General features: G+C 36.9%; 1 protein-coding gene across 6 annotated transcripts in view; it reads right to left on the reverse strand.

Moving 5' to 3' along the window:
- Positions 1 to 3,111: 3,111 nt before the first annotated feature.
- Positions 3,112 to 26,276, reverse strand: part of CCSER2 (coiled-coil serine rich protein 2) — a 75,692-nt gene continuing 52,527 nt past the window's right edge. For 2 of the 6 annotated variants that reach the window (XM_086752409.1, XM_086752407.1), the window contains exons 9-12: positions 26,169 to 26,270; positions 17,653 to 17,737; positions 12,134 to 12,173; positions 8,123 to 8,308 (exon numbers count right to left, since the gene is read on the reverse strand). In XM_086752409.1, coding sequence (XP_086608535.1) covers positions 8,245 to 8,308; positions 12,134 to 12,173; positions 17,653 to 17,737; positions 26,169 to 26,270 — 291 coding nt within the window. In that variant the 3' untranslated portion in view covers positions 8,123 to 8,244. Of the gene's footprint in view, positions 8,309 to 12,133; positions 12,174 to 17,652; positions 17,738 to 26,168; positions 26,271 to 26,276 lie in introns of all 6 variants that reach the window. The other 4 variants (XM_086752410.1, XM_086752408.1, XM_086752406.1 and 1 more) reach the window with 2 other exon arrangements.

Below are 26,276 nucleotides of genomic sequence, written 5' to 3' on the forward strand. Positions count from 1 at the left end.
CAAGCAGCTGCAGCGGTGTCATGGTTCAGGCCTGCTCAGCAGCTGAAATGCCATGCAGCCGCTTGCTCACTGCCCCCCTCCCTGTCCCCTGAAGGGGATGGGGAGGAGAATCAGGAGGAAAAGAAAAGCAAAACTCATAGGTTGGGATAAAAACACAGTTTAACAGAACAGCAAAGGAAGATAAAACAGATAGGGGAAAAAAAAAACGCAGTAACAGAATATTCTAAGCACACGATTCACAGTGCAATACCTCACAGTGGATCCTGACACCCAGCTCGCTTCCAGGTAGTGAAGAAACCCCCTCAGCACCCTCCTCGCTTATATACTGAGCATGGTGTCAAAGGTGGGGAACAGCCCTTTGGCCAATTTGGGTAACCTATCCCAGCTGTTGGCTCATTGGTAACCTATCCCAGCTGTGTCCCCCAGGCACGGGGTGGGGGGGCACCAGCTCCAGTTCCTCTCCCAGCTCAGGTGAAAATTGACTCTATTTGAGCCAGAACCAAGACATGTGGAATCCTAAGAAGATGGAAATTCACTGGGTCTGGTAGTAATAAAATAGCTCAAATAAGGTCCATAAAAGTTGCCTTGCAAGGAATCACTTTAACAGGTTTTAAATTTTTTACTTTATGTTCAAAATGAGCTTTTGAAGACCCCTAAGTAGGCAAATGCAGGGAGATCAATATAATGTTCAAGAAAAGTTTCATTTCTTCAGGGAATTTTTATCATGCTGTGGGCATAGAATCTTGCAAGTCTTCACTCTTCTAGCACTGGTAGTATTCTAATTTTACACGATAAAACTAAGGCACAGAGATTAAAGGTAACATGGGATAATTAGTATTGCTTGCTAAATGGAGTATCAATTAAAATGGAGTAAAGAATTGTAGGAATTGCTGGACTTTTATATTACTAAGCAGTGAAATCTATCAAGCTAAGTGATTTAAGTCTTTAAAGGCTCATGGGTTTTATATGCACACGCTTCTGATACAGCTAAATTAGTGGTAATTACCATATCTAGAATTACCACTGTGTGTGCATTCTGTACTGATGATCATATGGAAATTCACATAGGCTGATTTTCAAGGGTGCCTCGCTAACTGTAGCACCCAAGCTAATGATGTCAGGTCTCTTCAGAGTAAAATCTGAACACGTTTTGATTGGAGATGTATTAAGAGAGCTACGTTCTGTCAGAACATGAAGCTCCATTGAAATCTAAATGTTTCTCCCGAAGTGCTGCATTTCTACTGAATTTTCTGGGGAAAAGTTAAAAAAAAAAGTTACTTTGGAATGTCCTGTCTTCACAAATTGTTTTTAAATGCCTGCCAGTTTGAGCTATTTCAGAGGCTTGCACTGTACTAGGCTTTAAAAGCCAACCTTTGTCATGAAAGGCTTTCAATAGCTGAAGTGATTTTCAGAGGCTGTGATGGAGGGAAGCATTTTACTTAAACACCTTTGAAGTTTTCAGATTTTGCTCTGCTTTGGAATAACCAAATTCAAAATGATTCTTCAAGCAGAGTTTCTAGTCTGTTATTTAAGGCAATTACTTCTGCCTTACTAACAACTCCCACGATATTAAGTGAGGACTTTGAGCAAGCACGTGGAACTACCCCATGTACTATTCTAGACCTGAGGACTTCTGCTGCCTGTAGTTCCACAGAAACCAACCAGAACTCCTAACAGAAAATCTCCCTTACCTTTCAGAGTAGCATTAAGTACTTGAATAACTCATTTTTAGAGCTGTGGCGTTTGTGTTCCATGTCCTCTGCTAAAAGCCAGTTCTCATCTGGAACAGCACCTAATATTCATAACCGAGAGAAAGCAGCAACTGCATGGATCTGGTTGATGTTACATGTGCTTCATTATTAACTGCTCTAACTAGTTCAGCTGCATCCAGTCATGCTCAGAAAAATAAACCATTTCTGTACAAGGAAACACGCCAAGGGTATCGATTCTGGGTTGAAAAAGAAGGGGAATGTCAGAAACTTATTATCATCTAACATTTTCTCTCAGATGTGATACCCTGCACCGACAGTAAAGGAGATCTCAGCGTCAGGAAACCACCGCTGTCAGCATGGTCAGCAGAACCCTGCTCATCCCTGCCACAAGGCCTTGGCTCTGGAGAGGGCAGAGACACAAGCTGCAAATTCCAGCTTTCAGGAACACTATTTAGTCATTGCAAAAGCTGTTCAACATCTGCTGATCACACCAATACAGTTAGAAATGAGTGAAACAGTCTTGTGCATCGAGTAACAAAGACCACACTTACCCAGCAGAACTGCAAGGCAGGAGGATGCCTTTTTGGGCCTCAGTTGGGGAAGCTACTTAAAACATGTGTTTGAATTTGGAAACCCTACACAGGAGTTCCCCCCACCCCCAAAATCTGTCTTCAAAGATCATCTTGAAGCTCAAAATAAAACCTTAGGTTAAGGATTACAAGTGTTTGTCTGCAGCATTTTTTAAATGTTTTTTACTTCAAACTACAGAATTCTCCTTTTACCGATCCTCAAATTTTGATGGGAATTTCAAACTTCAACTTCCATCTACTGAAACAGGTCAGATAAAATTAGCGGAGCAGATTCCTTTTCTCTCAAGAATAATAAACCATTCAAACCATGGGCAAAATACTGACATATAATTAGAAGCTTTTAATGAGTGTTTGCATGTATGCATACATTGCATTAATTTGGATTCCTGGGGGAAAATAACTTTCTCAAAGTAATATCTTATGATAATAAATTTTAGCTAGTTAATTACATAAGGAAACTCTATGAAATATTCTTCTCTCCTCATAACATAACATTTCTTCTCCTGAAATAACATACCTTTAAGAACTAGCCACATGAGTCCTTGCTCATCTGGAAACAATACAATAAAACGCTTAGCTTTTCCATGTGTCTTCCTTTCACACCCTCCCTCCCTTTTTTCTTCAGTAATAATGTCTCATACTAAAAGCCTGCAAGTCTGCTGTTGGAGGAAGATAATTCCATGAGAAAACATGCACAAGCAAGCTTAAGCATAGTCTCCCCCTCTCCCAAATTTCTTATCTACAGGCCTATAGTTCTGCACAGTCAATGACTGAAAACATACATGAAGTGAACAGTCAGGAGAAATAGATTTAGATATTAGAATTATGACTTTTATTTTTATTCACTAGAGCAACATTGAGGAAGGAATTTTTACATACAGGTTTTTTAAATCAACTTTACAAGCAAATTCCAATATACAGTATTTACTCTGGCCTGGGTTAGAAAACAAAAACAAAGATCATAAGGGTACCTCTTGTTTTAGCTAGTACTGAATTTAAGATTTCACTGACACTGGAATTATATTGGGTTTATTGCGGTGCTTTCATAATTAAGTAGGCAGTGAGCAGCTTTACCACAACAGTGACTGAGTTTCCTCGATAGCACAGTTGTAAGATTACTATACTGAGACCTACCACCAGCATCATGTATTAAATCCACTCTGCTCAGAAAAAGCCACTACAACGAGATAAGGAATAGCTACAGAAGCCCAATTCAAGAACGGATTTCCATTTGTATGGCAAGAAAAATGTCCATATTAAGAGGATTATGTGCTGTGCAAAACCAGAAATACTTTCCCCCCAACATGCAATCTACCCCAGTATGACACTTGAGAATGTGCACATGGTTGTGACATGCAAACAAAGTAAACCACACAAATGGTATTCAGCTTTTTAGCATTGTTACAACAGATCAGCATTTAGATCAAGGATGAAATGAATTTTACTGACCTATGATGCAGTCCAGTCACTATGTATAGTCTCACTGCTATGAGATTTAACTTGAGGAACCCACTTTTTTTTGGAACTATATGGAAAAATTCAGGGCCATTTTGGATTTTCAGGGCCTTTGTGATTATTTCTTTTCTCAAATAAAAACATATGTTGGGAATATTATTCTTTAAGGGCTATGCTAGTCCTAGGGGAGTTTGGCCATCAGCCTTGATTGGCAGTAGGAAGTGCTTCAGGGAAGGGGGAAGGTAATAATCTGGCTGCATCATCAGTGTTACAATTCCATAGTTAAATTAAAGTCATTGCACAACAAAAACTCAGCACACTATATGAATATTTTTAAACATGCTAGAGTGCATATCGATTCTGTGAAAGTGATGTGAAGGTACCTTGGAAACAGCAACATTAGCGGGGAAATTAGTTTCAAACAAAAGCCACACACAGCAGGAGGCATCTAGATTATTTTAGGCACAACTCCAAGCAATAAAGCTCATTTAAAGTGCAATTCTGGTTTTTTTCTTTTGTGTTTATTCACTTGTTAAAACACATAATTGCCTCTATAGACACATACTGAACAGTAGTTTAATACTTTTGTGAACATTGCACAAAAGAATGAGAAATCAAAACAAAAAAAAAGGCAATAAACCAGTTTTAGAAACATAAAAAAAACCCCTGAAGATATCAAATCCTTTAATTTAAGCATTCAGGATAATCTGCACCAGTACTGATGATATATCTGCACCTTCCTTAAGGTAGACACATTACCTGAAAATACTTAATCCCATTTGACAAGCTCTACACAGCACCCTCTTATCAGTCTTCCCCCAGTCCCCATCCTTCACTGAAGTGAAGCTTCAAACTTCACTACTTTTTCCCAGTTGCCCATCAACTGATAGGCTTTGCTCATACTCTAGACTTACTATACATGCAATAGAGCCTTCCCTGGTAAAGTCTAAAGAACCAAAATACGTAGTTGTCTTTAGAGGGATGTGAGGTTAGCAGCTGAACACAATTCAAGCTAGCATCCGTCTCATCCATGATCAAACCCTCCTGTCTCCAGCTCACTGTCTCACTAATCTGCCAGAATAAAATGGGGAAATGCTATAACAAAGCATATAATCTACTTACACTCCTTTAACACAGAAAAAAAACCTCACCCCACAGAATAAATATACTTTTGTTCTTCCGGGAAAAAAAAAAAAAAAAAGTTAAAACTATCTTCTTTTTTATGAAAACTCTGATTATCTCTTTGCTTCATTCCTTAATTTTCAGTAAAGGTGCAGACAGATATCTATACTTTTTAATGTAAACATAAAAATTTTAACATCACTAAATCAGGCTGGTGATACCTACAGAATAAGAAGCAAAAGAACTCACGGTGAAATATCTCTGTCAATAGCATTAAGTGAAAATAATCTTTTTACAAAGTCATATACAACTAAAAATAAAATCAGCTTCTCTTCAAGGAAAGTAAACTGAAAGAATCACTTTCCATAGAAATCTATATGGACCAGAAAACAAACCAGGAATCTGATTATTCCCTCAGCAGTTTTTAAACTCCTGAGAAACACAGTTAGCTGCCAGGAGCTAGTCTTGGGGAATATAAAAATCAGTTTTATTTTCTTATCAAAAGTAAATGCTTACACTGAAGGCCATTTAATTCAATGCTTTTCAAAGAAAGAAAGAAAGAATTTTTCCTGGAGAATAGTTGTTACAGCAATCTGGAATTGTAGCTATTTTGATCCTGTATCAACTGTAACAGTTGCTACCCTTGTTACTCTTGCTTACATTGTCTTTGCCCCAGTTACGAGGAAGTCCTGCAGGTCTGTTATTTCAGATCAACATACACAGCTCCGAAATAGAACCTCCCCCTACCCATTTCCCACCCTGAGCTTTTCATTTTTCCACTTCATTGTCAGTTAAAAGAATTTACAGTGTGACAAATCCAACAGCTTTCCTGGATATTAATTATGTACTGAAAAATTCAGGCGAGATGATTATACTTTTTTCTGTCTCCCATCCGATTAAGGTATCCATTAGGATACCCCTAGTTAAATGGCTTATATCACTAAATTTGATTATTCAAGTTATTTATGAAACGTCCCTATCTATTCATTTTAATTCTCTCAAAGAAAATACTGTAATAGGCCAGCATCCTATAGCCAAAGCCTAGAACAAACTATTGCCATGTTTCATTTTACTGACATTAGATGCTCTTCAGGAACAGACTTTGAGCAAAGTTATTCTAATAGCCTTCTGCTGATGATTTTAAAACCAATTCAAGAACAGAAAAAAAAACCCAATTGGTAACACCCAAGGAGACAGTGATGGGAAAGAAGGGAAGAACTGGAGATGAGACATAACATTAAGTTTCTGGAAATCTTCACTGGATATGCATATATTTAACTCAGAGCACACGTGTCATGGTCCCACAGTTGCACCATGATGGGCATGTATTTCCAGACCACTTTCAGAAAAAAATACTTCTCCTAGAGAGTAGAAAAATGTTTTTTTTCTTTATTTCCCCAAAAAGCTCCTTCCCAGTTATCATGCACTTCTCTAGAAATTACAAAAAACAAATTTACAAAAAACCCAAAACAAAATACACATCTCTGAAAAACTCTTAAGAGTACCAGCTCTGGATTACGACGTAATAGGATTGCTCAAAGCAAATAAGTGGGGTTAATTTTTTTTTTTTTTAAATAGTTGCTTTTTATAATACAAGTTTTATTCGGCAAAATAGTTTCAAATCCTTGTATATATGGCAAAATTTGTGCAAAATTTCAAGTCAGGTACTTTAGAGTCTTTCAATATTAAACAGAAATCAATAAATACAAGTAGTACAATAAAAGTTAAAAACTATTAATTAAAATGCATGTTGTGCAACTTCAACATAGGTGTTATGGACCCCTTATTCCCAGAGGCTCCCTACTTACCAATTCATAAGAGCCTGTATTGGAAGGTTTTGCACAGGTATCCTTAGCACTGCGTTTCAAGAACCTACCTGGTAATGTGTCTATTCAACACAATAAAAACATACCACAATCTTTTAACAAATGATGATGTTTAAGAGAGAAGATTCGTTTCACCCTGTGAAATCTGCTTATTGTCTGTGAACAGTGAAACTGGGACAAAGAACAGAGCAACTTCAGATTACAGTAAAACAAAACAACACAACCCACCCAACCCATCAGATTAAATAACATTAAATATGTCAGTCTCGAGATAATGATAAATACAAGGATTTTTGCATAGGCCTCTGGAATACAGAGTCAGAATTATGGCCAATAAAACATCTGCTAGCAAGTCTAATTTTCCACCACTCTAACCTAACGAGTACTCAGAACCAAGAAGTTAAACTGAATAGTAATTTCATTGTCTAACAACTCAAATCAACAGAGGTAAGAAATGATTTCTGCCATCCTGAAATACATAGTGCAGCATTCTTGCACTCATGGTCACCACAGACTTCAGTATTTGCTTAATTACTAAGATCACTTGGCAATACAATCTTTAAGACAGACCTACGATACAATAAAACACTCTCAAGAGAAGCTGCACAGCTTGTAACCTGAGCCTCAGAACATCACAGGATGGAGTATGCAAATACTAAAGAAAGATGTTATTTTCAGGATTCACTCAGGATTTGCAGGCTGTAGATAGAACAGCCTCAAAGGTAGTCAATACATCAGAAGGAGTTTAATGTATGGCATCACTCAATGATATGTAGGTATGTTCTCAATGTGTCTTTGGTTTAGGGAGGCGGGACTGCCGATTAGAGGGCAAATTATCCCCGGCATGCAAACTGGTGTTCTGTGTTTGCACATTTTCCTTTCTCTGTACCAGTGGCTTTGGGATGTTAGTCTTCAAACAGGTGTTTTGAGGCTCTGCAGATACTGCTGTGGATTTCTGACTGCTCATTTGCTTAGATTTAACGAAGGACATAGTTGGTGGGCGCAGTTTAGACACTTTCTGACTCTGTTTACCCTTTAGGTTATCCTGACCAGACGTTGGCTGTAGCCGAGCCGAACTACTTGATGGTAGAAGCTCAGGTTCCTTGGAAGCAGCGGAATGATTTGCAGATCTTGCGAGAATGGCCATTGTAGGAGGCACTAAAGCATTTGGGGGCTTTGCGATTCTTAAAGTCTTTGGCCGAGAAGCCTGGTTTGTGAACGGGAGTTGACCTTTCACAGCTAATTCAGTCTGCACCTCTCTAGCGTCAGCTTGTGTAGAGGTCTGAAAGCAGGAACGAGATAGTAATGTACCTTCTTTTTTACTAGTCACCTCTCCAGGGTCTTCAGCATTTTTATTCAAATTTTCCACATATGATGTATTCTCATCTTTTATGTTTAATTTTATGCTCATTAAAGTGTTTACATGATTTGGGCTATTTGTTAGGGAGACATTTGCAGCATTTTGATTCTGATGATTGCTACTTTCATGCAGACCATGTTTAGGATATTCACTGTGGGCCTCGATATGTGGCATTTTTATTAGTTTTCCCTGGGCGAGGTCTGTAGAACTGGGAAGGCTGCTGGAAGGCTGTAGTACTTGAGGCTGTTAAAGAGAAAATAATAAAGTAATATATTAGGCAAAGAAAACAGCAGATAACTTTCTGAATCCAACGTGCGCTGACTGGATGCTTGATAAGGGCTGTATATCTTTTTTTTTTTTTTTAAATCAAAACTTTGACTTTGGCAAAACAAGATGGTTCATGGGACATGTACAAACGTGACTCGTAACTTAAGTGGAAAAAATTATACTAGCACTGAAATACACAATAACATAAAGACAAAAAATAAACTGAGTAGCTTAAAAAAAAATATGAAAAAGGCATGGCTGATGGTTTCACCTAAATCTGCAGGTTAGTGTAAGAACGGCACATAAGTACTGATTAATTCTGATTCTAGTGCTTAATAAACAAATACAATGGCTATCAGACTGTATCCATCTTTTAACTTCTATTCACTGCATACTCAAGTTAACTATCCCAAACCTTTCATCAGTGTTCTATACTGTACAGGCAAGAAAGGTGTTTAAGGGATGACATGAATTTACAGTGCATATTTCTTGTCTTACTGAGGTCAGAAAATTTGATGCAGGTATGATGTAATCAGGCTACTGACTAGACTTAAGTAACTGTTTTATCTTGACTGGATTTCAAATGGGCTGATAAAGAAACTATCTTTAACAAAGCAGTACAACAGAGTACATGTGAGTCTAGAGATCACTTACTACTACACTGATAAGCAAGGGATACAGATAACTTCATGAAGATTTTACATTCTATCAGAAGATACAATCTGATCACACATGAGAACTGCCAGTACCTCTTCTGGGTCGTTCCTATTTTCTCTTTGCTCTTCTCTGTAGGAAGACTTCAAAGATTAATGCCTGCACTAGCTTCACAAACACATCCCAGACCTGCAACTTGCATACAGATCTTGGAAGAACTATTAAAAATTCTGCAATTCATGGCAAAATCCCAGACCTATTAAAATTAAACTACAGTTTTAGTGAGTTTCAGGTTTGAATTATTTCCTCATTTTCTTTAAAAAGGAGGGGAACTGAACTACTACCAGCTAGTCTTATCCCTAAACTACTTGAATTCTTATGAACTGATAGATAGTATGTACATAGTAACAGGCTTATAATAATTGTTTACTAGTGAAATACACTCGGTAAAAAAAGAAGCAATGTTTGTCTTTAAGAGATTTAACTAAAAATGCCACTTCAGTCACTCTCTTGAATTATTCACAACTTCTAAATGAGAAAGCCAATTATTTGTCTGGTCTTTTTAGCTCTTACAATCAGCAGGAAGAATGTAATGATAGCTGCGCGTGCCAAAGTCCTGTTACATTTCTAGGACAACAGCATGTCTTGGGATTTTTTAAGCTTTTCATCTTTTCCCTGGAAGTATTACTACTGAAACCTGAATCCTCAAATTCCTCAAGAAAAATAAAAATTAGCGGTAGTGAGATAAATAGAAGTGTTTCTCAATCTAATTTTTATTTACTAGCATTTTTGCCCTTTAGAATATACCGGTTCTACCTGAAAGCAAAGGCAACATCTAAGCTGGACCAGTGACATCAGGAAGCAGTAAGACAGGGAAGTGCAAATATGTTGAGCAATCTGCATACAATTGTTTTGGAAAGAGGAGGAGGAGAAGGGGGGGTGGTGGTGGGGAAAAGCCTTGAAAATTGTGTCAAGTGAGTATCAAAACATTATTCCTTATGTGACCAAAACTAGCTTAACTTTGTGAATCTTTCTTAACCAAGCAATCCTACAGGAAGCAAGTACTAAACACAATAAATAATTCAATACATTAAGAGAGTTACAGCTTAAAAAAAAAAAACTTCCAGATATTTCTATCATTTTTCAGTGCTTATGTAATGGGTTATAGAAGTCATTATCCTTCTAGCTTAGGAGCTGACAGATAGATATTAGCCCAAATGATTTATTGATTTGAGACCTCACCTGCAAAAACAAAACTGCTAAAAATGAGTGCAGAAACCAAAGTACTGTATATCTGATTCTCATACAGATACTTCAACAAATAATTCAAATTTTCTAGTCCTACTTGAAGTAAAAAATTAGTACATTTACGGCAAACAGTACTGTGTCAAATTCTAGTATGTAAGACTAATCGTCAGAAAACTTTTTCACCTCACCTAGAAAGGGTTTATAAATGCCAGTCTTCAAAAATGCAGATAAATATCTAATCTGAGCATTACAAACCTTAACTTTATATCAAATAATCCTAGTTATACTAATCAGCAAAATGAAAAATTTGTAAGTTGCAGAAGAAACTAAATTTGTATGGAAAGCTAAGTTAAACACAAAGCCATCTGAAATGACAAGAAGAAAACTTTCGATAATACTATTTCGAATTCTTTCGACAAAAACTAGGAATTATTTTAGCTTTTCCAACTGGACAATTTTGCATTTTTACTGATAAAACCAGTCAAATACATATTTTCCACGTTATTCTTCATAACCTAAAAAGGTCTAAGCAGCTTAATTTAAAGTTAGCAATTCAAAGGTAGAGAACAGCTACGTGCTCAGAACGACGAGGACACTCAAGCTATGGTACCATCTCCGCTAAGTTGTTTTAAATAGTGAAGTGTTTTCTAATTTTGTATTTCTACTCAAAGTCTGTCCTATTATCATGATTACAGATTTTGATCTCTTCAAATTGCTACATGTATTAACATTCAAGATGACACTGAAAGCAGAAAAAAACCCACTTCCAAAATATGCAAGTAACAGTTCACAAAGTATCTAACACTGAAAATTGCGTTATCTTCACCCACAGCTGACATCTTTGCCTTATACACAAGTTTTACCTTTATTAGGGAGGTCTTAAGTTATGACCATGTTATTAGTAAAAAAAAAAAAAAAAAAAAAAAAAAAAAGAGTCAGTAGAAAGTGTAATAGTTGATGAATTCCATCAGAAGAAAGGGACAATAGAAAGAAGCATTCCACCTTCCAGGCATAGTATTTTATTTCATGGAAGTCTTAAAAAAGTTTGTCATCTACATTGCTTTGAGTGCACTTTTGATAGTATTTTGGAGTGGGACAGACTATGACTTGGTGTAGACTGTCATGCTAACCTATAGACTTCCATTTTCATCCCAAAATAAAATGTTCACGTGGACAAACACCTGCATTCCTTTGGGATGCTCTAAAATGTAAAGTTGGACTCTAAAACATTTCAGGTACAATGCAACTGAAGAAAATGAGTTCTCCCCAAATCAAAAGCACATTAGACAAAACGCTTTGTGCACACACTTCTTTTCACACACCAAAACCAGACTTTTCTATACCAACAAGAGCTTCCAAGACTTGCAAGTATTGATGCACTAATCAGAATTACTGAATTATAGTCCCTACCACATTAACTTAAGAGATTTTGCTCTTATTTCTCTCAAGTAAAACTGGCTGTTACATCATTCAGAGAAAAATGACAAGATATCCACGAAGAGGATTACCATTACTATACAGTTATTGGACCACTGAGATTGTACTTGTAAAACTGAGACAAGTATGTTACACTGTAAAGTAGTTAAATCAATGCAGGCATGACAGTGATATTCACTGCAATATCACTACTTCTAAGTTCCTTTCAGTTTTGCTTTGTTTATTCTGTATCTAACCTCAGTCCCCACCTCAATTCCCTGATAACACCTCTGTAGAATGAATTAAAGGCATTTTCTCCCTGCAGTATTTTGAGGAACAAGGGAAGTGAAGCAATGAGAAATCAAAAAACTGCATGCACATCTGATAGACATGCATCATGCACAGGGCAAAAAAAAAAAAAAACAACCCAATAGTGAAAATGCTTGAGGAGGAGATGGGAAGAAATCTGAAGTTGTACTGTACCACGCTTTATCACAGAAGTAATGGACTAACTTCTCAACTCCTTGCCAATGGCAAAATGGGAAAGCAGAGACAAGAAAAAGACAAGGACAATGATGTCAGAGGACCAAGACAAAACAATGAGCAATTGCCATGACAGAACTGCAAATTTTCACCATTTAAATTGCAATTACCATGTTCCCCATTGGTTTTTAATCCACCTTCCAGAATCAAAGGTAGCGATAGTGTTGAAGTAATGCAGTACAAATAATAGTTATAGCAAGACCTGCACAAAATACCTTTGCTTTTATCACTTGAAATTTTTTAAGACAATTAATCTCTTACACTTCAAATACTGCTTAGAGCTGTAACTAGAATTTGTGTGTATGATTACAACTGTATACAACAGAAATATTTGCATCCATGCACATACGTGTTAGATATCTAACAATGAACAACAGTGTCGTAAGATACACTGTATTACGTATTTTGACCACGTTGCCCATACTGTTTAATAACCCATCTTCCTAGCGACTTGCTCACGAGCCTGAAGAGACTCCAAACTACCACGGTTTCTTTTTGGAGCAGGGGCAGGCGGAAGGCACACAAATCCTGCTACGTAAGTTTTCACTTTCTGATCAGGGCTGACACTCCTTATCTCCCTGCCTTGGCGCAGGATAAGCTGTCATTTCACAGGCTTTCATTTGAAGACACAGCCTTGGTGAAAGGCTTCACTGGAAAGCTCTCATTTTCTACCTCTGGAAAACAGCAAGATTTCACACCTTAAATCTCTAGCATTTGCCAATATCTTAATTTTTTTCTCTCCCTCCTTTATAGCTAGCTATATTATACCCATATTTCAACATTGTAAAACAGGATTCCACAGCAGGGAGTATGACTTCGAATAATGACAGAAAACACTCCTAACTATTTTTTGTTTTAAACCACCATTCACCGTAGCATGGGGGGTAGTAAAATAATTGGTAATATGGCATTACTTTTTTTTTCCTGCATAGAGTGTATCAAAATTCCAGCCTAAAGAAAAATACTGTCTTTCTCAAAAAAAAAAAAAAAGAATTACTGAAAGTAATATATTAACTGCAGCAAGGCAGGCATTTCATCCATACATACAGATATATGTGTAAACAGGCAAACATGACCACAGGTGAAAATAAGTTCTCTGCAAATATATACTTTGTTAGGTGCAAGAGACATTTCTCTTGTAGTCCAATCTGCAACTACCCAGCTCGGGAGAAGGGTTCTAAAAGACAGTTCTTCATACAGCTGAACGTTCATTTCTCAGAACAAAAATAAATATATATGAAGGACAGTAATGCAATGATTCCAGGACATTTTTAACAATTTGTCACTCTCTTCATGTGACTCATAGAACCTCCAAGATAATATTGTGAAGCAACTTTGTTCTGCTAATACCAACACTCTGTACAGCCTACATAGAACCTGAATTGGTCAATACAGGTTTAAACATTTCACAGTGTTAAGCAATGCAACCTTTTTTTTAAAAAAAAGCATGAAAAAGCAAAACCTTGGACCTGATTTGTAGTCAATGCACATACAGCAGCTTTCTTGCTGCTGATAAAAAGCTATGTGTCACCTGCTAGAATTGTTTATACTATCTTTATTTATAATGCTTATATAAAAAAAAAATCTAAATGCTTTCTCCATGAAGTGCACAGTAAGCAGAGATGCGAACAACTGCAATGCTTGAGTTACAAAACAGTTTTCATCTGTGCTTCTGTGTGGAAAAGCGCCAGTGGCCTAGAGAAAGTGGTGTAATGTTACTGTATTACAAGGGTTCGTAATTGGTTCATTGACAACGTGGTTCTAAATGCCATGTTTCTAGAGTTGCGTCATTAAAGCTCCAGAACAAATGCGGAAGTTTTAAATTGTATTGAAGAAAGTTTGCTATGTCATCAAATGATGTTCTGTTACCCAGGGGAAAAAGAAAAAAAAAAAATAGATGAGTATTACATAAGAATTGAGTTCAAGAAATGTATTTGAGTTACCGGAATAAAAAAAAAAAAAAACCACAAAACATCACACAGTTTTGTTCATAAAATGACAAAAACCAATGTCCTATTGGAAAGTGTTTAAGAAATATGAAATGTTGAATTGTTTCCAACGCTGCTGAAACAACAAAAAGTTAATAAATGTGAAAGTATTGAAAATTAATTCTCATTAAAAGCGCAAAACATACCTCCAATTCAAAGTGTGTTAACCAAGTGCAGTGTTATGGCAAGTTCTTAGGGCAAGTTCAGCAGCAGGCACACTAACCTTGCAACTGGTGCTAACACAGAAGAACTGTAAGCACATGATAGTACCATAATATTATGTGGCAGGGATGTACTACTTGTCCTGTACAGCTGCAGTAAAATTGTATATACAATCGTAAATTGTATATAAACAACTACATATGAGCAGTTTACAGATTTATGTCCTCCATCTACAGTGCTTGTAAGTGATCTATGTATCCATCAGCTATCAATAACACAGGGAAGAAACCTGCAGTATTCACAAGTGTAGATGATATTTTAAGTTCAGGATGTAGAAGTTAGAAAAGAAATGCTTGAATTCCAAGATCTCCAAACAGAAAACACAGCCAAACAAAACTTGAGACTACTTGATGTTCCCATCACCTTCTCTCATCACAGGCTGGAGAGGTGGGCCCGTGCCAACCTCATGAAGTTCAACCAGGCCAAGTGCAAGGTTCTGCACCTGGGTCATGGCAATCCCAGGCACAAATACAGGCTGGGCAGAGAATGGATTGAGAGCAGCCCTGAGGAGAAGGACTTGGGAGTGCTGGTGGACCAGAAGCTTAACATGAGCAGGCAATGCGCCCTTGCGGCCCAGAAGGCCAACCGCATCCTGGGCTGCATCAAGAGAAGCATGGCCAGCAGGTCGAGGGAGGTGATTCTGCCCCTCTACTCTGCCCTGGTGAGACCCCACCTGGAGTACTGTGTCCAGTTCTGGAGCCCCCAACACAAGAAGGACATGGACCAGTTGGAGAAGGTCCAGAGGAGGGCCACGAAGATGATAAAAGGGCCGGAGCACCTCTCTTATGAGGACAGGCTGAGAGAGTTGGGGCTGTTCAGCCTGGAGAAGAGGAGGCTCCGGGGAGACCTGATAGCGGTCTTCCAGTACCTCAAGGGGGCCTACAAGAAAGATGGGGAGAGGCTGTTTAGTAGGGCCTGTTGCGACAGGACAAGGAATAATGGTTTTAAAATAGAGGGGGGTAGATTTAGATTAGGTATTAGGAAAAAATTTTTTACAATGAGGGTTGTAGAACACTGGAACAGGTTGCCCAGAGAGGTGGTGGATGCCCCATCCCTGGAAATGTTCAAGGCCAGGTTGGATGAGGCTCTGAGCAACCTGATCTAGTTGGGGATGTCCCTGGAGCAGGGAGGGACATCCCCAACTCCAATCCCCCCTGCAGGGGAGTTGGACTAGATGACCTTTGAAGGTCCCTTCCAACCCTAACCATTCTATGGTTCTATGATTCTATATTATTGCAAAAGAACATAAATTAGACTTTAACGCTGTTTTCCTATTCCTGCTGGTGATATTGAGCTCACTTGCCTCAAAACCCCACAACTGGCATTCTGCACTAGCTCAGAAACCAAGAGACCTAAAACCACTGAACCAAGGGAAAAGGAGGACACTAGTCATAATTCCCATAAAGTAATGCTCTACTTTAAGGGACTCTTCACACAGAGATAAATCATTGATTTTGCAAGAGTGTCAGTAAAAGTGTCCAAGAAATCTTCTAATTCACACTGTATTTTTATTTTCAGTATTTATCTTTTGATCAAACCTAGAGAATTAAAGAAAAAGGCTAGGAACACTCAGTTACAGGAAACGTTTGTTTTCCTAAGCAATAGGTTAATTATAGCGTAGGCTAATTAGTCAATGGCCAGTCCTCATCTGCTTTATTTCCTTTACTACTAATTCACAAAATTTAATGTATCAGATGTAAAAAACCCAACCTGCTTTAGCAATGCAAGTTCACCATGGAATCCCTGAAAAAGAAGCTGCTGTCATTAGTAGAAGAATGAGATGAGGGCTTAAAGAAGTGGTAAGAGATTAGCAAAGTTGTCTTCTTCACTTAAGCAATCAATGCAAGTGATGTGACACCAGAAGCACATATCTGGTAACTCAGACACCATCCCCTCATTCAGTAAACCCCAAAACCGTGACATTTATGTGCTCCTCAGATCTAAAACTGATGTTTTTAAACTCAGACTCTCTGCTGACAGGACAGCAAAACAGCCAGGCTGTGCTACTTCTAGTCCTCTACGCAGAAACAGAAGATGTGATGATCAGCTGTAGGGGTTCTGTGTTCATTACACACACACACAGTCCCACACCAAACACCACGGGAAAATGAAGCACATCCCTCCATTGCATAGAGAAAAGCCTACGAAACAGGTTGTGCATTCCTGATGAGTTGTTTAAATGAACATTGTCAAAGAAACATCAAGAGAGTATTTGAAACACAATTTACAAAATACTTACAAGATTTTTTTTTTTCTTGTAATTGAAATAAGTTAGGATTATTGCAGTCTGAAATACATGTAAGTTTAGTTTTTCAAGGTGCAGCTTACTCTTCAGATCTCCACTGGCCCTGGAAATCTTTACCTTGTTTCCATAATTTTACTTTTTCCTTTATTTCTTGTCCAAATACACTCTTGGGCTTTGCTAGGCAAACACACTGTAATTCTCAAATTACAGTACATTTTAAAAATATAACTTTAGCTTTATGAACCAGTTATATTTCTTTGAACAATTATCTGTTTATAATGCAATACCAAAGCACAAAATAAGACTTACCATTTCTCTATGTCTACGTAAGCACACAGTTTTAAAATCAGCAATTGTCTTTTGTTTTGCAGATCCAAGCCAAGAGAACAAATGCATCTTATATCAGCCCACATTGCAGCTAGCACATAAAGAATGTTAATAAATCATGCAAGTTTTGCAACAGCCACTTCAATGTATTAGAAATCTTTTTACAAACCAATAGAAAAAAAAATAAATTAGTTTCAGGGAAGCCATTCTGAAAAGTTAAGAAAACTTCTCATGAGCAGCAATGACAATAACACTTGGCCACCAATGTTTTTACGTACATCCACAATGTATTTATGTAAATACATCCATATATGCACACGTGCAGACTTATGAACAAACAGAACACACACACAAATAGGATTGTACATTACAGCCATGAAAAAGAAAGGGAAAATGCAGCAGGCAAGATTTATGTTAAGACAAGACTGGAAACAAGTGCCTACTCAGGTTTGCCTGAAGAACTTCTGAAGTAAGTCAGCATTTAATAACTGTTATAAAGCTGTAAGTTGCAGCTGCTTATACGCCGGCTGAAGGAAGCATTTTGGTTAGCCACAGACTATTGTGTATGCCTGTAAATCTGCCTGAGAAAGGAGGGTACTACGAGATGAACAGTGCGTGCAAAGGGGAAGCTTCTACTGGAACACGGTGAGGGAGATGAGTGAGAGGTACAGACTCACTCTGTCTGCGGTGCGGTGGCACAGTCCGAGGGATGCCCTGGAATGAGCCCTGCCAGGGAGAGAAGGAGGGAGCAGAATACCCACCCTGTGCAGAAAGAGAGAGGGGGAGAAGTATAATAAAAAAAGAGAACAGGGAAAAACAAGACACCAAAAAGCCACACCATTCTTTTCCTTTTGCCCCCAGAAAGGTATTGTTATATTTCCCAGTTGTTCTACTCCGTAAAAGCAAACGCTACACACTACTAAAGCCTAGAGGAAAAACGACATTATGATGCCTTAAACTAGTCAGAAATCTTACAAAGTACTTCCATTTTTATTCAGTATATATGCACAAATTTCTGTTCAAAATGCTTTTAAGGGAGAAGTATAGGAGCTGAGCTTTTCATGTTGAAAATACATGCTAAAAAATGTAGTTTTATAGCTTTCAAAAATGTTTTACAAGTGCCTCACCAAGCAGTAAGTTGCTTAGTACTAATCTACTGGAAAACCAGTCAACTTTAGTTTATACCAAATAATTTCTAATGCATAGAAACAGGTTTTCTAGCAAATCCTGGTGCTTTAGAGTCCACTTCAATCATATTTTGATACTATTATTAAATGTGAAAGAAGAAAGGTGACATATAACTCTGTTCCCTGCACTTTGCTCTTGGGGCTTGAGCCTTCCGTTACAGGATCAGAGAACTGTGCACGTCAATGCCATGCAGGGTTCAGATCACCTCAAAAGTGACACATTGTGGCTGCTGCATTCTCAAAACAAGAAAGTAATTTTACGCAGTCTATAATTTTCTCCATACTCTTACCTTTTAGAGAAATCTATCCAAGCAGGAATTGCTGTCTTAAATCATAGAATCTTGATTTCCTATTTCAGCAAGACAGGCTTAAGTCTTTATAACCCTTTCACCATTTAGCAGCCAAAAAAACCTGCTTTTATGAGTTCTGCAACACTGGTGCTAACACTAACAACTGCCATTCCCTCCTGGCTACCAGTAACTAATAGAATTGACAACAGCAACCAGTTGTAGCTACTCTTTCAGACAGCAGGCATAAGATACCTGAATGAACATCTACATAAAAGAAAACAAAAACAATGTTTGCCCCTCCTCTCTTGTCTCTCTGCTGGCATATCTGCTGCAGATCATGCTGCCAGGATTAGACAAACAATAAAGATGTATTTTATCTCCATGCTGCTTTGAAAAGAATGCTAAGCATCACATTATTTCTATAAAGAAATATTCTGCTTTTATTAATCCTAGCAGAGTTTTAAATGCTTCCCTGACCTTCCAGTTACCTTAATCCAGTTAGATTTTATCCACCGCTATTCCAAGTTTCAATACCGCTAAGAGGTAACTTAGTAACACACGCATTTAGTCAAGTCTTAGAATTTACTAGCCTGAACATTTTTAAACTAGAACAGGAAATAAAGAAACAAATCTGACAAGGCTTCTTTATTCTTCTTCAGAAGCTGAGATAAAACAATTATTGGAGTAAAATCCAAGGAAAAAAATTAAAGTTATTTAATATGATTATCTCTAGATGGAAATATTTATTACCCAACATATTCTTATAATTCTCCATCAGTAGTCATTAACGTCAACACAATTTTTAGACTGCTGCATGAAAGAACAACATTACTAGCTTCAGTCAAGTAATACAACAAAATAATATGTGTTGCATCAGCTGAGTAGGTATTAAATACAGAAATATTCCTGGGAGCAAGATTAATCAATCAATGATTGATGATACATTAACAGCAGCTTAGGATTTTCACAGCACTACAGAAAAGGATGCTCAGTTTTTCAGGCTTGTTCACATTTCATCCTAAATTGTGTCAGGGTGCTGGAACAAAAACAACAAATTCTTTCCGTTCTCTAAACATAACTCAATCTCCAGATACTAAAAAGCACAGTATCATTATGCATAAGTCTCATCTTGTAGAGACTTGTTTGAGTTGGCAATGAGCTTTTTCCAGAATTCTTTGAAATTTTTAATGCATTAATTTAAGAAAATAGGTGAAAATTTTATATCCTCTCCCTTCCTCTCTCTAAAAAGAGAGATTAAGTACAAGCTAGCTGAGCTACAGAATAGTTATTATAGTATTGTAAAAGCAAAGAAATATTTAGATGTCTTGATAAATTCCAGTAACTTTTAAGCATCCATGTTAGCATTTCAAAGCACAGCATTAAGTACAGTCTTCTGAAAAATTCTTTATGGTACTTAGTCATTACTCTGACAGGGGAGGTAAATTAAGAAAGTGCAAGTAACTTCCTTCACTGTTCTGCCTGCTAAACTGAACTGCTCTCAGGTGCGGTTCAGCCCCCTCCTCCCAAATACTGGAGAACATTCTGTAACCTGGGAAGCAGAACGAGCTCTTCCTCTGGCAGCAGTCAGTCTTAGGAGTTTACACTGCTCCGCACAGGCAAATGTCAAATAAATGTTGGATTTATTAGTTATAAGAAAAAAAAAATCATAACAAGCATTATTTAATTGCACATCAAATAAAGTAATGACATTAACATAAATGGAACCAAGTAAGAACCACAAAATAAAGCAGTGGAAATTTACTAGAGATGGGTATTATGAATTACACTGATTTACAAATCAAAGGTTGTACCAATCCCATAGATAAAGCACATTAAGAGATAAGTATCTGCAAGTAAGCCTGGCTTATGAAAAGATGACTTTTCTTTTAATAGTATTTTACAAAACTCCATCAAATTTACAAAGCTTCCTCCTTTAAGTAACAATTCACATTCATTGTCGTCTATTAGTCAAATGCGTGCTGAAGTTCCCCAGAACTCCAAAGAATAGAAAAAAAGACACACAAGCTAATAAGCATGTCTCCTGAGATTATGCTACATACTCAACACACACAGAAAATGTGGTAGTTTCCCACTAAAAATACGGAAGAAAAACCAAAATCACAATTTATGTTTGATTACTAAAAGGTCTATAAAATTCATAAGCAAGCAATGCTAGAATTGAAAGATGAGAACATGACTTACCTCAGCGTCTATTAAAAAATGTTTGATGGGATTCTTGAACCACTCTGTGGGTTCTGAAGCCTAGGCTGATGCAAGTCTTCTCACTTGCACTTTAGCATCAGACAATAGTCAGAACAGTTCCTCCCTCAAACTGTTATGTGCATCCAGACACTAAACTTAAATCCCGTTCCTCTCAGTTCCCAGTTACTGCAAGTGTGAAATAGCAAAAGCATCCCAGAAGAGAAGTGATTCAGAATTTTAAATACCGGGCAAAATAGGAGACTGAAGAGTAGAAAAATAAGAGCAGCTGAAATAAAGCAGTCTATAAACCAGAATAAAATGATGACTGTTCTTCAGACATGCTGATGAATTGTACAATTGCTGCTAAATGCTTCATGAAGTTCTGACCCTAACTACACTGGAAAACCAGGTGTTTTGGGTTGGTTTTTTTTGTTTGTTCGTTTGTTTGTTTTAAGGCTACTATGAAGACATTAAGGCCAGAGTTTTCCATTGCTATGAAGAGGTCTCCACCTTAGAATAAGCAATTACATGAAAAAAAGCAATTGCTTCTGCCAGAAAAGGGCAAGACAAATATTTCAAAACTATTACTACATAGTAATTTTAGGCCAACAGCCAAATATTCCGGCTCTTTTCCCAAGGATACACCAATATCCAAAGCTGCTAATGTTTTAATAAGTCTTTTCTGCTGCAGAAACACAAATACAGCAAAGAACCATTTTTATCCATACAGCTGGAGCCTTTGAGCATTTCCAAGAAAAGATTATTTTTGCTGTGTCTCACCTAGCATGGCCAGTTGTCTCATACAAACTCAGAGCTCCACATCACCAACAAACCCAGAAAGACATACATTAAGTATCAATGCCAACAAAATGTTTTCACAGCAGTCTCCTCTTGCTAGCTTAGCACCAGGAAGAGATTATGAATGAGCAGTTCTGACACACAGTAGTCTTTCTGAAAGAATTCAGGTTAAAAAAAAAATGAAACCAGTCCCAAGCGCTAGTTTATGCTAAACCAACAAGAACTGCCTGCAAAAGGTTTAAAGGGCCTCTCTTTTGTGCATGTAGCTACATGTTATGTACAGAGCAGGAAACATGCACAACAGGACTACCTAGTCCAGCCATGGTTCTTTCTCATCAAGAATGTACATTATAATGAATCAGCAAGCGAACAGCAGAGTACTGGACAACAAGAGAAACCTGGGCTGAATGTGAAGAGCAACACTAATATAGCGACTGGGCTTTAAAACCTGTAAGCTTAAATTCATAGTTGGAGAGTCAAAGCATACAGAAACCTTAAGGCTACAGCAGAAGGAGACACTCAAAGGCAACAGCACACAGAGATCGTCAAAAAATTACGAAGGTTCATCAAAACAATTGACAGGAAAGGCTTTGGAATGACAAACCAGAACAATACTCAAACAGAAGGTAAAGAACACATCTCACTGCAGAGGTATCGAACAGATGTAGCAAAGAACAAAAACATGGATGCTTCCAGGCAAACTGGGTTTTCCATTGTCCTTTTACCAGAGACAACAATAAATTTGTACACACTTTTAGGAAGCAAAATTTATTCTCATCACTGTGTACTATTCTGAGGCCAAAGAGAAAAATCACCTTTTATGGGCATGGAAGAGCACCCATGAACTAGGAGGAGCTGTCTTACGCTAAGGAACTGGACCTCAGATCAGAATCCTTTAGACATCTTCATCCATATTCAGGCTTCATAGTTTGCTTGCTTGTCTTTTACGTCTCATCATCTGCAAACTACCTTTCCAGTTCAAGAAGCCAAATAATTTGTCAAAATAAACTTGGCATCTAGCACCTTTACTTGAAAATCTTTTAAAAAATGTCAGTATTCAGTATTACACAAATAACGTCACAAAACCTGTGAAACAATTGTGGCAATGGATGCTCTTTTTTTTTCTTCTTTATAAGCTTTTGTCCAGCAATGTTAATTTCTTCAGGTAATTTTATGTTCCAAACCTTCTTCCAGGTTTTTGTTTTGTTTCCATGACATTTAAGTGATAGGCATAAATTAACTGGAAGTGAAATAAGTATAAGAGATCTATGGGAAATCCTTCTAGAAATGTCATGGTCTACCCTGTCAGTGAATACTTGTACAAGCCTTTATCCTGGGGATGGCTGAGCAAAAATAATGTTTCCCTGTAAGTTATCATTGCCTATACAAACAGTCAGAAATTGCAGAACAGATTTGAGCATTCTGTCAGGGTACTTCTTACAAGAAACACCAGGTAGCAGACACAGTGGCTAGGCAATAAGTAACTCTTAACATGCCCAATTTTCAAAACATTGACTTTCAGCCACTAGGTTTTATTACAGGGAATACTAAATTCCAAGGATTAACCTGAAGTTACATACCTTCTATTTATGTACATATTTACTTTTAAATATGAAAAAAAACCCCAAAGGTACTTTCAAAAACTATGTGGTGTCTAAAGAGACTAACTCCAGACAAGTTTATAATCCCATCAGAATGGGCCAATTTCTAGAAATAATACCTGCTATATTCTATAATATCTGATAATAAAAAAAGAATAGATAGAAACATGACTTTCTAAAAAGAACATGTTTAATGATATTCACTTGCTTATTTACTGGGAGAACCACGAGGTCATCAGAAATACGAGCTCTTTCAAATGGACAGCAGAACTGCCATAAATTACTGCAAGTCTTAGTTTCCTAACTGAAATCTTTCAACGGCCGATTTCCACTCTCACCATTTCCTAGTTTATCATAGCATCTGTTCTTTATGAAACACTACATTAATAATGTTTGTTAAGCACATTTCTGGAAGCATTTAAAGCATTTATTGAAACAATAACTAAGTGTGTTCCTGGGTGTTACTTATGCTCCAGGAATCAACACATAGTATCAGTTCTGTTAAAATCTGAAAGCTGTCAGAACAGATTTGAAAGTTAGGATAACCTAACTGAAGTAACTTCTTGATATTCACCATCATTTGAAGTGACTGACAGGTCAATATTTACCAGAAAAAAAAAAAAATTAAATAGTTAAATATTCATCAACTTTGATAACTATTAACAAGCTTAAAGAAGAAAGAAAAAAAAAAAAAAAAAAAAACCACGTATACACCTCTAAGGAGTTGTACTCTCATTGCCAAGATTTCAATTATAATTTGGTTTTTAAAAAACCCTGTAGTCTATATAAAAACTTCACTTCTTAAACATTAACTACATGTCACGATTCATATCATGTTTACAACCAATAAATCTGACTTCTCCCAGCCTGCACTCTCAGTTCAATACCATTATATTAAACCAAACAGGAATCTTCATAAAGTGAAACAATTATTTTATGCAAGACTTTTTTTTTTTTTTTATTAAGAGTACATTCTACTCAGGCCAAGGCTTTTTCTCCACTTATATTCTAGTAAGCTATGCAAGAAAACAGAAACGCGTGTTAGCAAAGGAAGTATTAAACCAGAAAGTTGGGGTCTAATCATTAAAACTGGAACTCAGCTACAACAGCATGACTATCATCCTCCTTTAAGAAATCCCACATTAAGGAACTCAGATCAATTTCTGTTTGCTTACAGAAAGCCTCTATATAACTTAGAAATATGCAAAGGAGAAGGCTTTAAAAAAAAAAAAAAAAAAAAAAAAAACAAAAAACATTCTGTACAAGACTTTTCAGGAACTTTTATTTGTAAATGATAGCTGAAAAGCAGTGTATTTTGAAAATTTGTTAGTACTTTATAAATTTTCTTAATTCCTTTATCAATTTTCATGAGAAACTTTACATGTAAAGATAAAAATACTGAGATGTTTATAGTGTGTATGCCTACACACATATGTATGCGTACCATATACGCATGTATATTTATACTTCTGTCTACACATATATATACACGTCCTATCATGAATACAGCAGAGGTCTCTTTCTTTTGGGTTTTTTTTGGTGTTTTTTTGGGGGGGGGGGGGGTTGGTTTTTTTTGGGTTTTTTTTGTTTTTTTTTTTTTTAAATTATATTCTCCCTTAACTCAATTTTTTTTTTTTTTTTTAACAGAACTACTGAATAACTTCAAAGAAATATACTTCAACCTGATCAAACAGACACTTGGGCTAAATGATTCCTTTTACCTGAGATATCAACTCACATTCCCCATCTTCTCCAGTATCTTTGTCTTATCAATTAACACCACAGGTTGCTCAAACTAAAGCTTCTGTAGTTACCAACTAACTTCAATAGTTACCACTCTGTTTCTGAATTTATGTGAAAAATGATTGGAAAAAAGCAACATTGAAACACCATAGCCACTAACCTAGTAATGGTATCAATGCAGAAAAACATCAAGTCAACACCACAAACAGGAAGTTAAAACTTGAGAAAAGAAACAATATAACTTCTCAAAAGCTATAAAATAACAGGAAAAAGAGAAACAAATGGGATACATATCAAAGTCATTACACATACTTGCTGGAATAGAGGTGTGCAGCAAACTAAAAGCTACTTCAGGTGATGGTCTCTTTACATTGGGTCCTTATCGGACAGGAGGTGGTTGGAAAGCATGGTCTCAACAGGATAATAAAGCTCTTTGCTACCAACTGGTGAACATGCAGTGTGGTGGTACTTCTATCCTAGCACCATACATTTGAAAGAGTAATTTTAAAAGGAGAGCAAGGGTGATTTATCTTTACTACAATATTACAACAAGTAACTCTAGGAAGGATAAGACCAAATAAACAAAAAATCTAACTCATTTTTAATGTTTTAAATAAATCTCTTAGGATTCTCTAGCTACAGCAGTAGCTTCAAGATCCAAAGACTACTTGCTGATGACTGACAAAAACCTTGTTCATAATTCAAAGACAATTTTTCATTGATATTATATAATATCAAACGAGTTGTCCATCCTTCACCTTAAATATTCTATTAGTATCCCATGAAGAATGTAAGTTTTATATAATGGAAGCAAATGTGATCCATGCAACAACATATGGGAATGAAGATGTCCTTTGTCAAAGTGATTTTCAGGCAATTTTTTGAATGAGTCAAGCTCTTCAAATACATAATTAATAAAAACAACAACAACAACAAAAGCTTTTCTTCTCTACACTTATGAACTGAAACTTAGAATACACTGTTGCTTTTCCTCAACAAAGGTGATCACAGCAACAATGAAACTTTATCCAGGAAAAAGTCAAATACAGATACCAATGACTTTAAAGTCAGCATATAAGAAAATATCTTATGAATAATTAGATATACAGCTTGGGCTGACTGTAACTTAAACAGTGCAGAAGATGATTATTTTAATAAGAGACTTCTAAAGTTTAATTACTTACTTTAAAACAAATGTTTGTAATCAATGTTTAAATAAAAGGGTTGCAAAAGAATGCAAGGGGATGCACAGCAGGAAGGACACCACTCACATACAGCACAGAATCTCTTAAACAATACCAACTTGTGTCACAGAACTGGGGAATGAAATGCAGAAAGCCATACCCGAGAAGGAATGGCATGTTTTACTCACAGCACTCCTCCTCCAGGAGGTTTGTGTAAATTTATCAGCATACGCGCCCGTTGTTGCCCCCGTAGGTTTTTCACTGTCTTTCTGGCAGTTACATCTAGTGGTCTTCAT

The sequence above is a fragment of the Chlamydotis macqueenii genome, chromosome 7 (genome assembly GCF_036417535.1).
Source record: "Chlamydotis macqueenii isolate bChlMac1 chromosome 7, bChlMac1.mat, whole genome shotgun sequence".
Classification (NCBI taxonomy): Eukaryota; Metazoa; Chordata; class Aves; order Otidiformes; family Otididae; genus Chlamydotis; species Chlamydotis macqueenii.